This window comes from Colossoma macropomum, unplaced genomic scaffold (assembly GCF_904425465.1).
Source record: "Colossoma macropomum unplaced genomic scaffold, Colossoma_macropomum, whole genome shotgun sequence".
NCBI classification, from domain to species: Eukaryota; Metazoa; Chordata; class Actinopteri; order Characiformes; family Serrasalmidae; genus Colossoma; species Colossoma macropomum.
In genome coordinates, this window is record NW_023494785.1 from 33,307,858 (window position 1) to 33,330,227 (window position 22,370).

The 22,370-nt window shown below is 38.9% G+C and overlaps 1 protein-coding gene across 2 annotated transcripts; it reads right to left on the bottom strand.

The window, feature by feature from the left end:
* Positions 1 to 14,260: 14,260 nt before the first annotated feature.
* Positions 14,261 to 22,155, bottom strand: LOC118822463 (endonuclease domain-containing 1 protein-like). Of its 2 annotated transcripts, none has more exons than XM_036591534.1 (3): positions 22,024 to 22,155; positions 21,251 to 21,628; positions 14,261 to 15,128 (listed from the first exon to the last, which is right to left on the bottom strand). In XM_036591534.1, exons 2-3 carry the CDS (start codon positions 21,569 to 21,571, stop codon positions 14,505 to 14,507), a joined length of 945 nt encoding a protein of 314 aa, XP_036447427.1. In that variant the 5' UTR covers positions 21,572 to 21,628; positions 22,024 to 22,155; the 3' UTR covers positions 14,261 to 14,504. The 2 variants fall into 2 exon arrangements, with proteins under 2 accessions (XP_036447427.1, XP_036447435.1); XM_036591542.1 differs by having other exon boundaries at positions 21,251 to 21,583; positions 22,024 to 22,154.
* Positions 22,156 to 22,370: the final 215 nt, after the last annotated feature.

A 22,370-nucleotide genomic window follows, 5' to 3' on the forward strand; every position in this document is an offset into this window, starting at 1 on the left:
ATAATGTTAGACAATGTAGCAATAGCCCACCAACCAAAAATATCCAGCCAACAGTATCCTGTGACCACTGATGAAGGACTAGAGGATGACTAACACAAACTGTGCAGCAACAGATGAGCTAATGTCTCTGACTTTACATCTACAAGGTGGACCAACAAGGTAGGAGTGTCTACCAGAGTGGACAGTGAGTGGACACAGTGTTTAAAAACTGCAGCAGGACTGCTGTGTCTGATCCACTCATATCAGTGCAGTATATTCATATAAGACCAATAACAAAATAGATTTTGTTCTGATAGTGAAGATATATACAACTAAATATATCACATTTTCAATATTAACTATGTCCACCTTTTGTCTTTATTACAGCTTCCATTCTTTTCAGGAGTCTTGCTTTCAGTTTTTCAAAGAAATATTTTTCCACACCTCCAAAGTTCAGTCTTAGACGGTGGTTGTATTTACTGCTTTTCATCCAAGTAATCCCAAACATATTCAACATCACTGGAAGTGTTTAAGATTACTTGGATTGTCCTTTGTTCCGAGAACACCAGCAGCTTCTTTATTTGGGTTTCCTTTTCTCAGTAAGGGCTACACATCCTTTCAGACTCATAGTGCTGAGTTGTCTTCTCACAGTGGAAGGATAGGCAGAAACATCTGTGGATTTTTACAGATCTAAAGCAAGAGTGACGCTTAATTTTGTTCTCTCTCTCAAGGATAAAAGCTTAAAGTGCTGTTTATCTGATGGGGACAGTTTTGGTGGTCTACCAGGTCTTGCATGATTGTTAGGAGTCCCATGTTCTCTGTAGCTTTTAATCCTTTTTTTAACTTTTTTTATTTTTTTTTTTTTACTTATTTTTCTTTGACATTTCTTTTCCTGATGCAAGTGGATAGTTTTATATATAATCTATATGAAATATCTCCTTCTCTCTCTCTCTCTGTGTGTGTGTGTGTGTGTGTTTGTGTGTGTAACAGGGAACGAGGAGTGGTCAGCGGACAAAATAAATCTACTAGTGAGTTTGTTTAAAGTTGTGGGACTGTGTATGTCATGAGTGAGCGGTTATGTGTTCTGAGCCAGTAAGTGTGTGTGTGTGTGTGTGTGTGTGTGTGTGTGTGTGTGTGTGTGTGTGTGTATGTATGTGCTATCTAAAACTGGAGGAACAGCAGAGCGGAGCTGGTAACGTCAGAATAAGCAGCTGTCTGCTCCTCTCAGCATCACACACAGCGCAGTGCTGACACCCAGAGCGCTCACCACAGTCTCACACACTCCACCAACACACTCTGTTCTCACACACACTTTGCACGCTCAAGCTGCAAATACACCTCACGCAGTGCAACCAAACTCAAGAAGTTGTATTAACTGTGGGTAAAATGACCAGAATATAAGACCATGATATCTGAGGACACTGTCACAATACTTGATGGTTATCATGACAATTAGTGGTTCTGAGGTTTGTGAACAAGATATTCACCAGCAAAGCAGCAGTGCAACATTTTAAAAAAGGGCTAAGAAAAAAGAAGAATTTTAATGTAGTGTTTGCCAAGATAAACAAAAAAAATTGGTATTATAATAATAATAAAAATAAAATACATCCACTTATTAAACAGTTTGTGCAGTTACTGTAAATCTGTGTAGAATTATGTAAATTTGTCCAGTTTATGATACATGTAGATGTTCAGTGTTATGGAAGATGCCCATGATACACTCAGAAAAACATAGCATGATGTAGTTTGTTTTGACAGTGATAGCATAGTGTCGTATTGCCCATGATTACTCATACACAGAGCTCAGCTGAGGCTGACTCTTGTGCACTGAAGCTAAATCTCTCTTAATATTAAAAATATTAATAATTTTGTCTATTCAGTGCCCATGCAGTTGTTTCAGCACAGATACTAGTAATTTGATCTTTATAATCCTAGGCTAGTTTTGCATATTCTTGGTCAGTTACAAATTATTTACATGAGATGGCCACACATTCCATATATTTTCAGGAGACTCAGTTATGACATGAGATGTGAATGCAAACACAATTTTGATATCTTTAATAATTTGCACATTTTTAATCAAAAATTGACTTTTGCCCTTACAGACAATTCAAATGTAGCGAGTTCAAATATCTTGTCAGAAAAGTGTCTGTGGGTTAAAAACATCAGTATTTTGTTGGTGGCTCATTCTGTGGCATATTACTATGAAAAAATATATGATAAACATAATGTGGCCATATTTTTACTGATTGTCTCTCCTCTTGATTTTATACTCGGCAAGTCAGTATGACAGGCCTTTGAATGCCATAGTACATTATTTACATATTTTTCATACTCATTAAACAGTTCCCTGACCCCTCCTGTGCTGTGGATGGAAGTATTGTCATCCTGGAGGAGACCACTCCCATCAGGATAGGAATGAAATGAAAAACATACTGAATCAGATTTCTTTACAGTGGTGGTGATAGAAACCAGGGGTTGCCATATTTACAATGCAAATATAGCCATTTAAATGACTATCCAAAATGACCCATGAACCTATGATGAGTTTTTATGATTGCTGTTAATAATGGTAAAATAGTGGTACATATAGAGAAATAAATATTGTTTGGCAGCTATTATGCCAGAAGCATAATAAACAAAACTAAAAACTATTGTGAAACAATGTCTCAGGCATCCAGACACATATTTCTGAACATTTTATGCCTGCTTTACAGCTTTGGGATATCTGGTTCCCATCACCACCACTGTGAACAATTCTGACTTCTGACTCTGAATTCACACCAAACCACTCTGAATAACTTTGTTTACATCTTAAATTTACTTTCATTATGTGGGAAATTTGAAAAAAGGGTGGAATTGCCCTTTAACTGCTTCATTCTATCGTGAAGTGCAGTGTCTGGAAGCAACAGCGCTTGTTATAATCCTCCACTTATTTAATTAAGCTGTTCCTGTAATTGGTCACTAGTCTGATCTGTAAATAGATAAACAAACGAAAGCAAACAGCTAAATGCATAAGTAAAATAAAATGCTGTATCTTTTGTCATTTGGAGTTTGGTGAACTGGATTTGAAGAACTGCTTTTGTAGGCACAAAAAGAAACAGAAGTGTAGATGCCTGCCTCCTCCTACACTGAAGAACACTGCACTGTGCACAACATGCACATACCTGTGGGAAGTCAACTCAGTACGCTGGAATCAAAACCAACTCCTAACCCACTGCAGTGAGTGTGTGTGCCGTGTTTTTCCACCCACCACACTGAAGGATGTGTCAGAGTTGGTTTGTTCTGTGTGAACTGTTTGGAAGCGATCCCAAGGAGCTACATTTGAAAGGCTGAGCACCCAAACCGACACGCTGGCGTTGCCCTCAAATCCTCACTTTCACACACGTCTCTCCCATTATGCTGCAGTCTTCATTCCCTCAGCCAACCAATCACATCTGCAAAGCCGCACACATTACAATGTAGCCTACCAACCGCACAACATATATCGGTGTTGACAGCTGCTCCAGATTTGGCCCATACTTTTAAAGACTGGACTTTTGACTGGTTGGACCATCAACCCGTTCACAACTTAAAGAGGAATCCCATCCAATTTTTTTTAACAATTAAATGGTTAAGATGTAAACAGTCATTCAGAGTGGTTTGATGTGAATAGGCAACAGGAAGCAGACGCCTGAAGCATTTAATGCCCCTATAAGCTCCTTCACACAATGTTATTATATTAAATGGTTATGAATATGCTGGTTTGATGCTTAGACATTATTATATGATAATTTTGCAATAAGGTGTTGGCTTAAGATTTTTAAAACACATTCATGGTGGAGAGGTACATGCAGGGTGTTATAAGGCAAAACAATCCCCAAACATACTTTTCAGATTTACCACTATTTTACCATTATCAACGTTACAGATGACACGCATAGGCTGGATAATAAATATAATGCCAATATTTGTTATGTAGGCGCGGTGACCATTTCATCTGAAACACTCTGAATGTCTTTGTTTATGAGAAAGAATTGCTGGAATCTCAAACATTTTTCAGGTCATTCCATAGAACAAAATCTTGCATAAATCCAACTATGAGTAATATATTAGGATCCTTCTGTAATATCCTTCAGAATAGAGTTTGGAACATGAACATGTAAGATTTAATGAATGCAGGTGTTCTAGCTGAGATTTTTGGTTCTGAATGTAGAGAAAAGTTGATTTTGAGAAAAACACTTAAGGATAGGCCTCAGAACTGCATCACCTAGTGAGATTTCAGTAAACATGTAGTTGTGCCAGATGTGGGTGGAGCTAAGCCTTCTTTAAAGTTGCCTACTTTTGGAAAATACAGTTAGATGCTAGTGGCCGTGAATTGATTAAACACACTGAAATAATAATGTTTAATTTTGACCTTTTTATGATTACAGTTTGAAGGATGCAATTTATCCAAAAATCTTAAAAAATATTTCTATCATTTTTTCTTTAGTGTCTTGCTTTGAAAGGACTAGATTTCAGAGCAGTATTTAACATGTGAAACAGTAATTTTTTTGTCACGTGGGATTATGTAGACAGTTAATGCTGAGTCAGCATGGACTCAATGTAGAACAGCGTCAGGAAGGTCCTGCCCCTGACTGAGAGTGTTTGAGAGAAAGGCCCCATACTGCACAGTTATACACTGCCCATCAAAGGCTTTTTAAAATGTGTGTTTTTTTTTTTTTTAATAAGCCTGTTTTTTGGTTTGCAATAAAGAGATACATTAAAAACAAAACCTTTTAGATATTGTCATATAGACACTTTAAAAACTGCAAAACTGACAGAAATAATAAAAGAGCTACTTTGTGAATGATGCCAAACCTCACCTACTTTATCCCCTTGCTGTGATGTCAGCTCTCATCAGCACTCAAACCTCTCAGCTGTGTGAACCACCTTTAGGACAAAAGATTTTCAATATGCGCTTTTAAACCTTCAAACCACGGAAGACACTTTGCTGAATATGAAATTAATGTTGCTACATATTCTCAAAGTATTAGTAAATAGCTACTTCATTTTTAATAGAATTGCAGATATTTTTTCAGGTTTTGATACTAATTGCTTACGTGTGATTTGAAGAATGTTTTCAGTACGACATCCTGCTCTTGCCATAAGTATTGAAATGAAAGTGAAATTCTATGCTAGTAAACCCATTTTGTGTATTTATAATTCTATGGCAAAAAAAAACTCAACGCTGTTACTCATTTAAGCCACTGTCAGCAAAGAAAACTAAAAAAAATGAGCTACTGCTCCGAAGTGGGTTAACACATTTTGTGACTGGTTAAATGCACGTTTTTTTTCGATACAATGCTGAAAATTGCTAAAAAAAATCAAGTTTAATATTTAAGAGTTACAGTTGCTAAATGGCACTCCGATCGTGGAATCGCCCAAATTATACAAATAAATACAAAGATGCACGATATTCAGTATGTAAACTAAAGGTACAGAGTTCAACAAAACAACCTTAACACTACTGAAACTTTACCAGATGTTCAATTTCGGTAGTAACAATTTTAGCTCATTTTAAACATAACACAAAAATGCCCAAAAACACAGCTTTGAACAGTTGTACACACATAAAATCATATTTTTTTTGTTAAAACACAAAGTTTACTTAATTGCAGAAAGTATGTGTTTCAGACTTCGGGACACATTTACTTTAGAAAACAGTGGGATCTGACTGCTCACCATGTGGGCATGCGGGACAGGGATGTGGTTTCACTTCCTGCTCTAAAATGCAGGGGTGTGGCTAAAGTAAGCCTCCTCCTATGATATATATATATTTTTTATTTTTTTTTAAATGAAACTCATGATGAATGTAAATCATTCAACTTAACTTTAAAACCGATCAAACAAATCTTATTATTTTCACAAGTGTAAATGTAGGGGTTAGGGTTTGAGAGAGCCACCCAATAGAAAGTACCCTAAAAGGATGATTTTATATATATTTAGCTTATTTCTATCTCTATTAATGCCCAATGTTTAAATGCATCATACATAACATAATCCTTGTAAATACCTATGGTTAGAATATTTAATAGTTTTTTCATTATAGGATTGTATTTTCTAATTCACTAGAATGGTCTATATACAACAACATAGATCAAGAGGATATGACTGCACATGTGCAAAATGGGCTAGATATAATATTGCCCTGTTCTTACTCAATCCATCTCACCCTCTGTCCCCATTGCTAGCTCCACTGCTCTTTTCCCACTTCCTTCCACTTTTTTTCTGTCCTTCCACAATCTTCCTCTGTCTCCTCTTCTCATCTCTCTCCTTCTCTCTCCGTCTCTCGGATTTTAGATGTCCAGTGGCTAGCACTTGGACACCCCGCCGCCTGCAGGCTGCTCCGCTACAACTGACATCTGCTCCTTGACTGAAGATGACAACATGGCCCCCAGTCTCATGAAAGGTCCTGACCTCCAGCGGGAGCTCTTCAGCTAGCTGGGCCTCGGCTGCAGCGAGGTGATCGCGTCATGTTCTTCACGACCTTCCACGATGGCTTCTACAAGAACATGCTGCCAGAGGGAATCTTTAAACCTATCAGCAGTGCGATGAAATGCTGTGCAAGCACATGCTCTGTGAAAAGGACTTGGGGTGTGGTGCACAAGGTCAGAATGGAGTACTAGTTACATTAAACAACATTTCAAAGCATTCTTAAAATGGAGGTCTAAAATAAGATGTTACATCCTTATCCAGTGCGTTTCCTTATCCAGTCTGGATTCCTCTCAGTGCTCCTTCCTTGTGCTCCTAGGGAATTTTTTCTGACTCTGTCACCCTCAGTGATGCTCACTATGGTTCTGGATCCATGTTTTTGGAAAGCTGCTTTAGAATGTCTATTGTAACATGGACACACAGTGTCACTGAAGCAAAGCACCACCCTTACGAAGCACCAACAGCTACCTAAAAGTTAACAGAACCCTGCTGTAGTGACCCTCTTTGCTATCCTTGGGCGCTGATGTGGTTAAAAAATAGATAAAGGAAATATTGCATAATTTCCAGTAATCTGTAAAATGTAACATGACACTAATGAGAACAAATAATCAAGACAGATAATCTATGGCCTACACACAAAGACTATTAAGATTTTCTTAAGAAAATAATTACGACTTACTAGGTAAGATACATACTAGGTAGCTTAAATGCTTAGAAAAATGATTGCATATGAAAACCTAAGGCTATCATAATTCATGATTAAAATAGTTGATTGTGATTAATCGCATTATTTCATGTATTTTATCGTGATTAATTTGTCTTATTTCTCCAGTAACAGAAACTCCCCTGCCATTGTAACCTCTCACTCTCATAGTGCTGCATTATGTCTTATTTTGAGGGAAACTGTTACTTTTCAATAGAACTCACCATCTAAAAGCTGTGTTTGAACGAGATAGGACTTTGGCTTTGTGGAAATGCTGATGATTGGAAGGAAAGTTTGAGGAAAATGTGTTAACGGTATAAAAAAACTGTGGTGTCATTCATTTACTGTGCTAATAATGTGTTAACTTTAACACCACCAGAATAAATACAACCACAGCGCTGTGGGACCCACTGTCCTCAACACACATGATTAAACTTATCAAATGATTATCAAGCCCTTCCATGAGTTGGATTGGGTGTAAGACAGTGGTCACCAAACCTCATCCTAAAGATCGGTGTTACTGCAGAGTTTATTTCCGACCTGTATCTAACATGCCATCCCCACATCCCTGATTATTAAGTGCCCTCACATCAGTTCTGACTCCGTGCGACCATAGTGTTTCTCCAGATTATACTTTCTTCTGTTTGGATGCTCAGGATTTTCATGATTCCTCTGATTGTATCCATCCATCTTGTAGCTAGTCGTCTTCTTCTTCTTTTAACTGTTCCACGCATAATGATCTTTACTAATGAATTGGTTCTTCTGAGAACATGTCCACAATAAGATACTTTTCTGTTAGGTATCTGGGCTTTGAGTGAGAGTTGAGGCCTGATATGGTGGATGATCTATTTGTTTGTTATCTTTGTTGTTATCTGATTCAACCAATCAATAGATAAAGAAGTTCATTAGCTGGAGCAGTGGTGTCGGACAGCGATTGAAACTAACGTCCAGCGGAAGGTAGATCTCCAGGACCAGGGCTGGTAACCACTGAGGTAAGTAATTAAAGATATTAAGTTGGTTATTAAGTCATTAAAAGTTATTAAATTAAAGCTGTGTCTACAGTTGAGAAACACAGGTACAGAAGACCAAGATCAAAGCTAGCAAAAGACATATAAGTACAAAAGATAATGCCAGCAAACTCTAACAGGTGTTGTTGGAAACTCCATGGAAGCCTCTTGCACAGCCGAGCTATATAGCAGGTATTGTCCTTATCAAAGCATGTGAATTACACATTTAATGCATGGGTCACCAGTCTTATTGGTTATCAGCATTGGGATGGTATAGCTGCAGGTTTTCTTTCTAGCCCAGCAGGAGCACACCTCATACAGTAGATCAACTGATTAAACAAGTGGAATATCAGGTGCTTCTGCTTGACTGTAATGAAAACCTTCAGCCACACCAGCCCTTTGTGGATAAGACTTTTGACCCCTAATGCGGTGCAAGTAAATACAAGTCAACATGGATCGGAAATCATCACATACACCGATCAGCCATAACGTCCTTGTTTCTACACTCATGTTTTTTTTTCTCTGATAGGTGGGGATGACAGGGGTGTGCATCGAGATGTTTCTGAGGTGGACAAAGGTCATTACATTTTGATGAAAGATTACTGTTAAACAAGAATCTTGTCTTTTAAATGATATTATAAGATGAATGTGCTGAATATGACCAGGTAAGTGAATTAACAAGATGAATTTCAGGTTGACTTTAAATATTAGGCTATAGGATTTCTTTTGTCTAAAATAAATCTAAAATATTATAGACGTACATTCAATGCGTTTTGCATTACTTTGCATTATTTAGTTGCCTGTGATTGAAAACTGATATCTTTACCAAGCCCCAGTCATCATGAAATAAGAAGACAACTCATTTCAGGCTCGTTTTGCATGAAACGCTGTGTGAAATTGCAATGGGATTGGATTTTCTTCATGATTTTCTTCATTGCGTTGCTTTGATGATTGCAGTAGCAGCAATCATCCTGAGGTAAAACGGCTGGTGTTACTGTGGCACGTTTACTGCTACTGTAATCTATGATTTATTTCTGGCGCAAAGCAAAAGCAATAGCCTGTGTATTGTGTTGCTCTGGAGTATTTTCAAAAATGCACCAAATAAGTCCAAGATTAATTTTATTCCAGGGTGCAAGTGATTCACTAATCAGCTGGTTTGTAGACTTATAAACTAGGTCTTCCACAAATAAATAAGCAGCATGAATATATGAGAAATGGGATTCTGAGGTATAGGAAAGTATGTTGAGGTGTGAGAGAACATTACTGCACAGTTACACTATAATACAGTAATCCTAAACAACATGTGGGCCCATGACTTGTAGCAAATTAAAAGTGAATGTTGAAACAATGTTACAAAATTGCCCACATATCATTTTCAAATTCATGATTTGCTCTACAAAATCTATCAAAAATCTGTTTGGTCTTTTTTGTATACTATTTGTATACCTCATAAACCTAAAACACTGTCTCGCTGGTGTACTGCAGCCTGAGTCTCCTTTTTTAAACATGCGCTGCCGTCTAGTGGTGGAACCACATATTTACAATGATTCATCTGATTCAAACATTTCTAAAGGCTTCATTCTGACAGATCTGCACCTCACAGCTGCACTTAAGGGCCACTGTTAAAAAAATTTTAAATGTTGTACTGTCAAAAGTAATAGATGGCAGTATGCTTTACAGCTTTGTTTTTCAGGTGCTTCACTGAGGTATTTGTGTTGCTTGTGAAGGGCGAATGTATGCTTTATGGGAAATGTTGCAGTCATTGTTTGGTTTATGTTAACCTGTGTTCTCATTAATGTGTGCATAATCTTATTATTTTGTTTTAAACATACCCATAGCGATGGTGATGTGCCCAACACTGCAGTCAGTATGCTGCCATCATGGTGCTGAAAAAGCCTTGTGTAACCTGCTGTGATATCATAAAAAATTCACCCAAAAACCACCCAAAAAAGGCAGCTAGGTAGAGGACTACCAAATATATGAGCCCAGGGCCTGAAAACTTGGTGATCCGGGCCTGCAAAGGAGAGCCAGGCTGAGGCAAAAGATGAAGGCGGGGCAAACCCGTTATAGTGCCACTTTTCCTCGGCTGTGGCTCTTTGCTATGATACTGTCGGGACTAAGTGCGATTCCCGCTCGCTCAGAGCCCCAACATATGGATAATTAAACTAATCTGTTCTATAACTATGTTTTAGTTTTTTAATAAATCTAGTTGCTTGTTCTCATCATAAACACAAAATAAAATAAAGTTCAGTCAAAAATAAAAGAAAGTTGAATAAAAGACTTCAGCCGTTGAGTTCTTTTTGAAGGAAGGAAAAGGCCCAGTCTTCATTTATTGAGCTTCAGGTGGCAAGATGGCTCCCGGACAGCCAAATGCAAAGTACATTACAGAAACATCATTTTTTATACCCTGTTTGGGGGGCGATGAAGCAATCACCCCCTCCCTCTCACCTTTTCTCATTTCACTTTGGTTCCCATTGTTTCCCATCCTTACACTTCAGTTGGAAACTCTTATTTCCGACCGCACGCGTCCTTGATTTTTTAAAAACTTGCATGCTCAACTATCCTAAGCTGCCCCCCTTCTTTTAAGGTTTTTAATTAAATTTTATCTTTTTAAACTGGTTCCAACACTGATACTGGTTCCTTATCAGCTTACCTCCCCTCTCACGGGCCAGCTTGTCCTTGCAACAAAGTACACTAGCTTCTAGAAGCTTCTGAACTCCAGGGACTCTCCCATGCAAAATCCCCTAACCTACACACAGCATGGCCTATCCTTAGTGAGAGGATTAATACACTTTTGTCAATCATCTTTTTAGTATATGATTATGGATTTCTTATTGATTATAATAGTAATATATTCATTATAACTCGACAATACACAAACTAATGCATAAATACAGCCATTTAATTCTCTCCTTCTTACTCTCAATTTTAGGTGTTTGAAATATTATTAAGGGGCTGACAGACTGAAATTACAAAGAGTGAACACACAAGGAACAACCCAAACAATGCAAATCAACACAAGTACTATGTGCAGAAAATAATTTAGTATATTAGTGTAAAACATTTTTATTTCTAATAAACTCCTCTTCAGCATCTCTCCAAAGTTACCCTCCGAGTGCCCATTCTAAATGTGTATGTCTGAGTTGCCAACATAATCCCAGCTTTCAGTTTCACATCATTTAAGGAACGAGGGAAATGAGAACTTCAGCTTCACCTAATCTCTGTCCGCTGTTCCAAACTCAGCTACAATCAGTAAACCGGATCTGTATCACTTTAGGTGAGGGGGGCTGGTTTAACCCTAAATTACTGCTGATATACTTGGATGTAACATTCAGTTTGTCTGAATGTTCTTGTGCTTCTATGTGGGAGTTCACACATTAGCTCATCAGGAATTCTCCTGCTTCGGCATTGACCATGATGTTATTCATGTTAACATACTCCTGCTGAATTTCAAATAGCTCCCTACTTCCTATATTGTGCACGTGGTAGAACTGGCATTTAGACATAATATGCACTCTTTAGCAGAAGAAGCCATTATTATGAATCCACCGTAACTAGGATTAGAATTTTACCGATGTCCAATTTGCAGAAAAGTGACTGGTGAGACGGAGGCCAGCAAAAGTGAAACCGTGGAAGGCTTCAGCGTGGAAGTGCTGCTCATCATGCTCGCCATCCATTACCAGCAAAGAAGCCGTGGCAGGCAATGCGAGGCGAGGAACCAGGTGAGGTCTGGGGATGCTTGTTGCCAAGGGTGTCCTGCAGCGTTCGTCCTGGCTGGGCCTGTTCGTGCTCAGGGACATAGCTCGAGCTGGTGGGGTTGCGGGATGGTCCACCTTTAAAGGGGGGCTATGTAGCATCAGGCCACAGGCCACGCTGCCGTCGAGAGGCACGGCCATGCATAGGGGCATGTGAAGAGGCTCACAGGAGCTGTGCACTCCCTATAAAAATTATTGTTAATGTCGTTGTTAGTTTGTTGTCGTTTGTTAGTTTAAGAATATATGTATGAATTCATTGTGTTATTCTGTGTTGTGTTTACCATTGAGTACAATTGTATGGCTAAAGGTGACTTGCCTGCTCCACAGCTATAAGAGCACTATTCACAGCATTACTGCTACTAAGTGCTGACTGGTTGTGATTACTGCTACTGAGGGCTGATTGGTGGCTGAGCAGATCAGTGATGGTTTACATTTACTGACATCGTGAACATGCTAGGCAACTCTTAAAACTGGAGTTTAAAAGTGTACAAAAATAAAAGAGGTATTTAAATGTTTTATACTTTTTGGTATTTAGAAAATGAATGCATTGTTCTATATAAAAATGTTTAAGAATTTATAAACTATGATTTTGCTCAAATGCTCCATATTAACCCATTCATCTTGGACTTGCTCAGGAGCCCCTTAGCATCTGACAAACTTGGAAGACATTACTGAGTGGTAGTTCTCCTCTTTACACATTCTCTGGTGGAGCTAGAGTTGCAAGTATCTTTAGCACCTCAGCTGATCACTTAGGTCACTACTTATCTCAAAAAATATTGTGAGAGGAAGCATGAAGGGGAGAGAGAGAGAGAGAGAGAGAGAGAGAGAGAGAGAGAAAACGAACACAGAGTGACAAAATGGTTGTAAAGGCCTGAGAAAGTAGGAGTCTCTATCTCTCTCTCTAAACTGTTCAGTGCAAACTGCAACATTTTAATAAACCTACCAAATATTGCAGCTATTTGCAAAGGCTGTTATTGACATTTTTTTCCTGAACAAGTAGATTTACCTCTATTCACCACTTTCCTGCCTGATAGATTCTTACAGATTCAAACAAATGTTTAGGCTCTCTGAAAATTTATAATGCAAAAATGATTCAAATTGCACCACCACAGCCTGAGAAATTCAGACATTTATTCCCATTGAGGTCTCTATAAGCTCTATCTTAGAAGACTCCAACATGCAACTGCAGTGGTTTCAGACAATTCAAAACTAAAACATCCAAATTAAAACGAGGGTATATGAGGGTATGCAGTCAACATTTCAGTTCAGGGGACAATGAATGTGATCTGCAAGCAGTGTAGGGTCATCCATCAAGATGTAAACTGAAAGAAACCGCCAGAAACCGAGTGTTTTTGGTATATGTGAAGCAATGATTCTGTGATAAAGAGTCAGAGGTGAGCACCGCTTTTCTGCTAACAGTTGCAGCTGGAAAGCTAATGTCAGCATTAAGACACATTTTCCTTATTATTTAAGCATATCATTAGGTAAATGAGTTACTGTCTCATAATAAAGAGAATTTTCTATCTATTCTATGCTATCATTGAGAGATACTAGGTCATAAGTAATAAAAATCAGAGGCTAAGTCATAATTGAGATACTAAGTCATACTTATGAGATACTAAATCGTAATTATGAAATGCTAAGTTATAATTATGAGATTGTAAATTATATTTTGACACAGTAAGTCATTATTATGGAATACTAAGCCAAAATTATGACACACTTTCTCAATATTATGAGAACTTATTATTATTTTAAGTCATAATTATAAGACAGGATGTCACTATTATGAGATAGCAGGTCACTGTCTTTGATGCAGTTTCGTAGCTCTGCATTCTGGCTGGAACAAGTTTACTCAGACTTCTATGTGCACCCAGGTAGCTGTTATTGTCCAGATATTGTTCTTCAGGAATTCTGTATGGGGCAGCATCCATGGTACCCACCCACAGTTTGCTTACAATCTGTGAGTATGTGTGTCTGTCTGGCTCTGAGCCTCCCTGTAAGATCATTTGGAATTTGAGAGGTAAGTTGCTGTTTTTTTTAAATCCTGGCCCTGAGTAAAAACGGAGCGGAACACAGTAACATCTACTTCGTGTCTTGTAGTTGGAAGCTGACCTGTTTTGACGCATTAAAATAATTCTTTTCGGTCATAAATGTTCTCCTGGTGACAAGGATGTGGATTTTTTTCTTTATTTCTATAGCACCTTTCATACATTAAAAATGCAGCTCAAAATGCTATAAAAGCAACAGCAGAAAAGGGAATATATTAATAATAATTAAAATTAAATGCACAAGATAAAAGCATAAATAGAAAAATAAAAATAAAAAGTAAAAAGAAAAGAAAGTAAAATCCTTTTATCCTTTTAAATATCAAGCCCTGAGAGTAATCATAAAAGACAAAGTCAGGTATATTCTTGCTCAGATGGTAGTTTGTGAGACAAAAAAATAATAAATTCATATTTGGCTCTGTTACATCATGTTCTTTACAATTTCAAAATAAATGTGACAACAGTTTTAAAAAAGGTTGGAATGAGAACCTGCAGCCACACCAGCCTTTTGTGGATAAAAGTGGACATCACTGGGATATAGATTATTCATGACTGAAGGTCACGACCCTGAGCACTGCTCGTAGAAGACGCTGACGGGTGTTCCGTAGCGCTGCTTCAGGTAGGTCTCCAGAGTGGGAAGAGGCATGGGCCGGACATCATAGCCCAGGATGGCCTTCTTCCGGTGTGGGTTCACTGGCACAATCTCCTCTGTGCTGTTGGGATCATTCCTCCCAATAGCTGCATATGACGGAAATGTGTCAGTAAGGCTCTTTGGAAGGTTGTGGCTGTAGTTGCGGCAGCAGTATGCTGACCACAGGTACTCAGGGATAGCCACTCTGCCCTGGTCCTTCAGCCATCTGTCTTTCTCATACGGGATGACCCCGGTCACTACGTACGCCTCCCCCAGGCAGTACGCCTGAAGGTTCTTGCTGACTCGACCTTCCAGAGAAGCCCAGGGGCCGTCATTGGAGCCGGCCCGCTGCGGGACCACGTTGGTGAGGGTGAAGGTGGCGTGACGGTCATCAGGGTCAGTGTGGTGCTGGCTGGGGTTCAGGTGACCGCGGGTGTAGGTAGAGTTGATGTAGTCTTCCTGAACAGCCTGGCTCTCCACCACATTCTGGTCCACTTTCTCCGGCGGTATGGGGAATGGCACCATGTTACCATCAGCCTGGGATTTGGCCAGCTGGAGGAGAGAGAGAGAGGGGTTACTTACTTGCTATAAGTAACTATTTATAAAGTTCTTTACAATGTTCAGAAGTTTAAAATCACAATTTTAAATAATAAAAAGCCAGTTTTGCAGATACATACAGTACTGTTGATAGACAGAGACCATGTTTTCTTTTATTTAATTTCCTGTCAAAACTGCCATTGAGTAAAAGTTGTTCATTTTTCAGGAGCTATGTCTAATATAAGATAACCCACTTGCATATGAAAGAGAAAAATCAAAAAACAGTAAGTGAAAAACGGGAGTTGATTAAAAGAAAACATAGACAAATATGGAACTCCTAACAACTGTGCAAGCCCTGGTAGACCACCAAAACTGTCACCATCAGATAAACAGTACTTCAATCATTCATCTTTGAGAAAGAGGAGAAAATCATGCTCCACTCTTGCTTCAGATCTGAAAAAAATGTCCATCCTGCCACTGTGAGAGGATAACTCAACACTCTGAAAGGATGTGTATGTGTCAAGAAGCCAATACTGAGAAAAGGACAAAAAAAAAGCTGAAAATCTGCAATAGAACACTGAAACTGGACATCTAAGAGGTGGAGAACTGATGATTTTGTCACTAATATTTTGTGGATCATGAGAAGCAGAAAATGCAACTATCTTCTACTTGTACCTTTAGAGTAGCAGGCTAAAGAGCGACAGGCCTCTGAGAGTGGGCTATCTGTAGCTGCAATTTAGCATCAAGTGACACAGGGCTGGGTGACAAGCGACAAGTCGAGTTGAAATTGTTTCAACTTTATGCAAATGAACTATAATGTGGACCAATTATAGACACGGGGTTTAAGGTTAGCTTTTTGTTCCTACCAGAATTTCATTCCTATTCCCAATAGCAGCAGGCTAAAATGGGGAAGAGAACTTATGAACTTGTAATCTTATAACCACAGCTCATATTTTAAACAAAATGGTGAATACACAGTAAACCTTTTCACATGTTCTTGTCAGAAGCTCAGTGTACACGCCCACACCACAAGTCCCTGCTAGAAGAAAAAGCATAAACCAGCATTGCTGGTCACCAGCTAAATCAGCATATGTTGTTTTTCTGATGCTGGTATGTTGGTCAACCAGCATGATCATGCTGGGTGACCAGCTAAACCAGCACCAGACCAGCAATACACCAGCATAAACAAGCATAGACCAGTTTATTCCATGTTGGGCTGTTTTTCAGCAGGGGAGACAGAACTTGAGATGATATTAGCAATTAGCAATATTGACACCTTCTTATGTGAATGTATGGTAAGGCTAAACTTTGGAGGTGTGGAAAAACATCCCTGCAGATTTCCTTACAAAATGGTAATACTTTATTTGAATAGTGCCCTTAAGGTGCTTTGTATACAGTCAATTTACCTTTAACTTACAATCAATTAAATATCTACTGAAGTCATCTTCATTTTCTTTATCTCTAAACCTGACTTTCATCCTAAAACCTGAAACCAAGCCTCACCCTGGTCTTAACCTTGACTTTACCAATGTTCAGAAAATTTCAACAGATATAAAATTTTACTAATATGGTCCTTGTACTGTGTCATATGTTTAAATTAATGTATAGGAAGTACAGCTGGGCAATATTACAATATTTTTCATTATTGTAATAAATTGTACTAAAATGTCACAAAATGCTCCTCTGAGTATAACATGGATGTTGTCAGCACTTAAAACTCATTTCAGAACTCATTTAATTAAAAAGAGAGCATCATTAGTCCTGTGTAATTGGACACTGCAGCACAGTGCGTGAACAGAAGTGTTGAACAGAAATCACTGGATTCATAGTTTTTGATAGTATTTCTTTAATGTGGCAATACTTTGTTTGTTCCAACTTTGTCTGACACCTGATAAGTAAATATCATGTCATATCCTGTTTGGGGAAAACCTCTTGAAGTACTGTGTTCATAAATGTTTGCCATATCACCCACCTTTAATAGGTATTTAGTAAAAATAGGTGTAACTCTCCAGAATGATGACTGGAGCATTGTAGTTAAGAAAGTTGTATTGCATCAAGAATTAAGCTATTTAATAGCTTCTAAAAAAACTAGCATTGACTACAGCATCAAAAAGACATTTTGTTGTCTAGTTTAATACAAATATCAACAATGTATAATTTATTATTGAATAAAACAACAAAAATGACTGTGTGCTTCCAAACTTCTGAATGGTAATGTATTTCTGGTTTTCTATTTCTATTGTAACCGTAACCTGATGTGAAAGATTCGTCCCCATCAAGCTGGTTGGTTGAACGCAATGGCACATTGTCTTTAGATCATCACCAATTCTCAGATGAAAGCTGATTTACATACAAAATGAAAGAGCAAGAAGTGTATCAAACAACCTGGTTTTTCTACACGTTTGCCTGGTAGTTTGATGACGAAAATGATCCACATTGCAGAAGCTTAGATCCTAGCCTAGTTAGTCTAATATCGCTACTTTTGCTACTGGAAAAACAGCATCTCTCTCTCTTAAAGAACTGAGAAGGAGTGATGTTCTGAAGATAACATGAAATTTTGGTTGATGGCATAAGTCTGTGAGCTAGCTCAGTGTTTTCTCTTAGGTGGGGTGGTGAGAGATGGAACATGGTTAATAGGCGTGTTATCTAAAAATAATGATGTTATTTTCGAAAAAAAAACACCATCCCCCACCAGCCCCCATCCCTGACCAAACAGAAGAAATGTCTCTAGGTTACAGCTAGCTGCTCTAAGGCAATATCCAAACACTTTAGCTTGGTTGTTTTACTGCAGTGAGTCACAGGTTGAAGTTCAAAAGCACGTTGGCATTCATTTTCGGTTCCATGCACTCCAGCTAAACTTAAAGCAAGACAAGTAGTAGGTGAACAGCCCTGCAGTACATAAAGCTAGAATTGCAGTGCATAACAGAGAGAACTAACAGGTAAAATGGTGATTATCACCTTTTACACATTGCTATTGGGTTACTTGTTTATCACTGATGATACCAGATTACATCACCCTATCAGCCAGGCCTAATGGTTATTATTATTTTCCCACGCCCTGGTGTGCAGTGATGTAATCAAAACTCAAAAGACGTCTTAGAGGCTGAAAAAAGCTACCACACTTTAACTAAAGATTACAGAAAAAAAACAAGAACAAGTAGCTGCAACCGCTATTAATCTGATATCAGATAAACATTGATGTTCGAAAGCCTGAACATGAGAGAAAAGAAAGAAACCCTGCATGCAAGCACCAGCTGACTCATAAGCCAACTCAAAAAACAGAATAAACTTAGTACAGAGAGAAAGGGAGGAGAGCGAATGGCTGAGAGAGAGAGAGCATGTTAATACAGCGCAATTGTTCCGTGTGGTAAACCACAGCTCCACAGTTCCGCTTCTCTCTCAGCTTCGCTTCCTTTTTGACTTCCAGCGTTCAGTTTGAGCACAGTTAATCTCCATATACCATATACATATGACTTCCATATAATTAGTATTATTGGATTGCTCACTATTGGGTGTAAATGATACTGGTATGGATGATGCTCTGTGTGTGCGCATGTATTTATACACTGAGTATAGGAAATAGGCTAAAACAAGGGTTTCTAATTCCAGTCCTGGCAATCCCACACTCATAATACTACACTGTGTTCAAATACCAATAAACCAGAATATAATGACCAAGTGCAAGGTCCTCCATGTCCCACCAAAACAACTCCAACCTTCTGAGGAATGGACTCAATAACACCTTTGAATGTGGTACCTGGCTCCAAGACATTAGCAGAAAATGCCTTAAGTCCTGTAAGATTTGGGGAATTTGGACGCAAGGGCAGCACCTTGAATTCTCATATGTTCCTTATATCACCACTGCTGACCGAAGCACCTCACAAACCTTGTCGTTTCGGAGATGCTCCAAGCCAGCAAGCCAACATGAAAAGAGAGCCACGTTGTGAGGCTCCTTTTATTTTCACATATTCAGATTCGTTTCTTCTTTCAAACTGTTCCTTTGTTTGCAATCAAGACTGCTACAAGTCTGCTACAACTTTTACATAGTGGTCATCTGGAGATAAGCATAACACCCTTATTTTGGAGCCAGTAGAGAGAAAGTCCCCTCTATTGATAATAATTGTGGGGTCTCAAAAATAGATACACTGACCTTTTGACCTTGGTATGATAAGCAACAGATTTTTAACAAATAAGTCAAAATACCTAGAAAAGAGTACAATATTTAGACATGTTTTGTATTTGCATAGTTGTTGAAGATACTGGGGACTGGTTTCTGCACATGTCACCTTTTTCACTGTTCATGAGTTTATGTCGGCAATATGAAGAGCGACTTAGACAACCTAACGTGATGGAAGGGATGTTCCAGAGACCAACTCTGGGGTGTTTCTCTGGAAAAAGCCAAGTCACTGAGACTGTGGAGGCCGGATGGAGGAAAAGTAAAGTAGCTGAGGACGACCTAAGGGTACAGGTAGGTTTATATGGTCTGAGAAGAAAGGAAGAAGTGAAATTCTTGAGGGCTTTGTGCTTTGTCCACCCAGCACATGTGATTCAACTCAAAATCTGGTTAACAGACTCCTCTGTGCTGGTTTAGGACTGAGACTGGGGAACCGAGGACTAAAATCTAGATGTTTAAACTCACTTAAATTCACAAAGGGGCCAAGATGTCTTTGGGACCTGTCGCAAATGCACATAAATTGCAATTTTTTTTTTGTTAAAATGCCATTTAGCCAAATTTTGCTTCTGGAATTCTATTCAATAGTGCTATGCTGGTCCAGGCAACACATGGATGAACGAGCAAATGATCATATTATTAAACATAAAAATTCACCTTTCATGCCAGAGTTGGGAATCGCTGCAACTGACAGAGTTTTGGTCATCTCTCAATGCAGAACAGGGCAGAATATCACATTGCTCATTAGTCGTTATCACAGTATTAGTTTCTGGTCAATGCTGTGTGCTGTGACCTCTCAGAACAGATCTTCCTGATATGAGTTCTTTGGTTGCTTCTATGAATCAGTGCATTCAGGTGATCTAACAGACATATATAAATTTGGTCACAATAATTGAAGCAATCAGCCTTTGACGGGTCAAATCACAATGCGTTTTTAAAGGGGAATTCCACAGATTTTTCAACATTTCAGCATAATTAAAATTGTTGAGATGTAAACAATGTAATTCAGAGTGGTTTAATGTGCCTCCCAGATGAATGAGACATTGCTTTACGATAGTTTAGAAAGAAGGTTTTGACCTAAAATATATGTTTTAAAATCTATCAAGGCTTATGCTGCGAAAACAACTTTTTTTTTTGGATTTACCATAGTTTAGCATTATCAACATTACATACACATGCAAATAAAATGGCTGTATTAATGTTTACATCTCAATGATTGAATTATGCAGGGGTGGAATTCCCTTGTAATATTGCGAGGCGTGTCCAGATTACAGTATGGAGAAATACTATTGTACTGATACTTCCATATTTTGCAGTCCTAATGTTGATTGAAAAAATACCCACTTGTAGGGACAAGTGCTCAAAGGCTTACAATATAAGAATACAATGAATGAGTTACATCAGGATGGTTCACCCAGAGGTCGGTTTACCTCCACTTCCAGATTCACATGCAAAGTTTGACCCCCAAGCGACCCACTGACAAACGTGATAAGCAAAGGAGTTACTATCCAGTATGAAGAGGATGGGCTTCCCCTTTTCAGTCTTTGTGCCTCTCAAGGTTTCTTTCTTACCACATCTCAGGGAGTTATGTCTGTTTCTGCGTTGCTCAACTAACAGTGCTTTGCTATACAGTCACAACGTCTATTGCAGAAAGGGTTGCACAAAAACCTCAGACCAAATATATTAACTAACTGCCGGGTCCTGTGAGCAAATAACTGCCCAATATGATTTCACTTTAATTCACAGAATGACTCACAGAAACACTCAGCTGGTGAGCACAGAGGCTTGACTGACCCTTAAAATTCACAGGCCTCAAGCAGGGCTTACAAATTATTATACAAAAAATATTACACTGAGCTCCTGAGATGAAACTGTCTTGAAGAATAGGTGCTTCAGTATTTTTATGTTAACCATTCACATGACGTACCTTTCAGAGCAGCACAGGAAAAATGGGGGATGAGCTTACCTGAGGCTCATACTTCCAGACCTCTTTGGGCCTCTTGCCCTCAGGTGGGGTGTAGATGTATGCTGAAAACCATGGCGTGCGCCGTTCACGGCTGTACAGTGTGGCAAAATGATACTGGTTTTTGTAACGCTGGCAGATTGGAGTGCCCTGAATACCTTTGGGTGGCCAGGCCTGGTAGAAGTAGTTCAAGCAGGGTGAGAAATCCCCAACATCCCCACCACAGGGGTTCAGCACTGAGCTTAGGAGCAGCAGACACCCCAAGGTAATGGAGGGTATTCTGGGAATGGCACCCAACATGCTTGAGAGTGAGTTATATCCCATGTATCATATATCCTAAAGAGGATAAAGGTGCTTAAAACCACTTCAGTTCAATAATGCCTAGAGAAAAAAAAATGTAGAAGGTAAAGTAGCTAAAAATGAAAAAATGCAGAAGGTAAAGTAGCTACAAAAACCTGAGTAAAATATATCACATCTAAAAAATGCTTAGGCTGAATTATATAGTACAGCAGTAGAGCTTCTTAGTACATGCAGCATCTATTAGCACAGGAAATGAAGTCTGTTGTTGTCCTCTACATTTATGACACCTTTTGGTCTACAGTAAAATGTTTCATCTCGAAAGTGAGATATTCTAACAGCAAAGCAGTACAGGTGCTGACACAAACAGGGAAGAACGCAGAAAAAATACTGATCACATCTACAGAAGTTTGTCATTAAAAAAGTACTAACCCATCGAAATGCTACCTACATAAAACTGAGTGAATGTAGTTACCCACCTCTATATATCCTTCTAGCATGTCCTTCCTTCGTTAAGCCTCTACAGAACCTCACGGTCTCAACTCGTGACCCGCATTTAAGCCGCGAGCTCTCGGTTAATGGAGCGTATGCAGTGTTCTCGTGGGAAGCGTCGTATTTCCCCACTTGTTTTGCCACAAATCCCGCCTCCTGCGTGAGGATTGGCTAGTAGCACCCCGGGCATGTGCGCTACGATTGGTGAGTATCAGTGTAGGGCGGGTTAGCAACTCATACTCCGCCAATCGGAAGGAAGGGGTGGGGCTTGTCTGAAAACAGGCGGGAATAGAAACAACGCTGATGGGAAACCAAAGGTTAGCAGATTTTATAT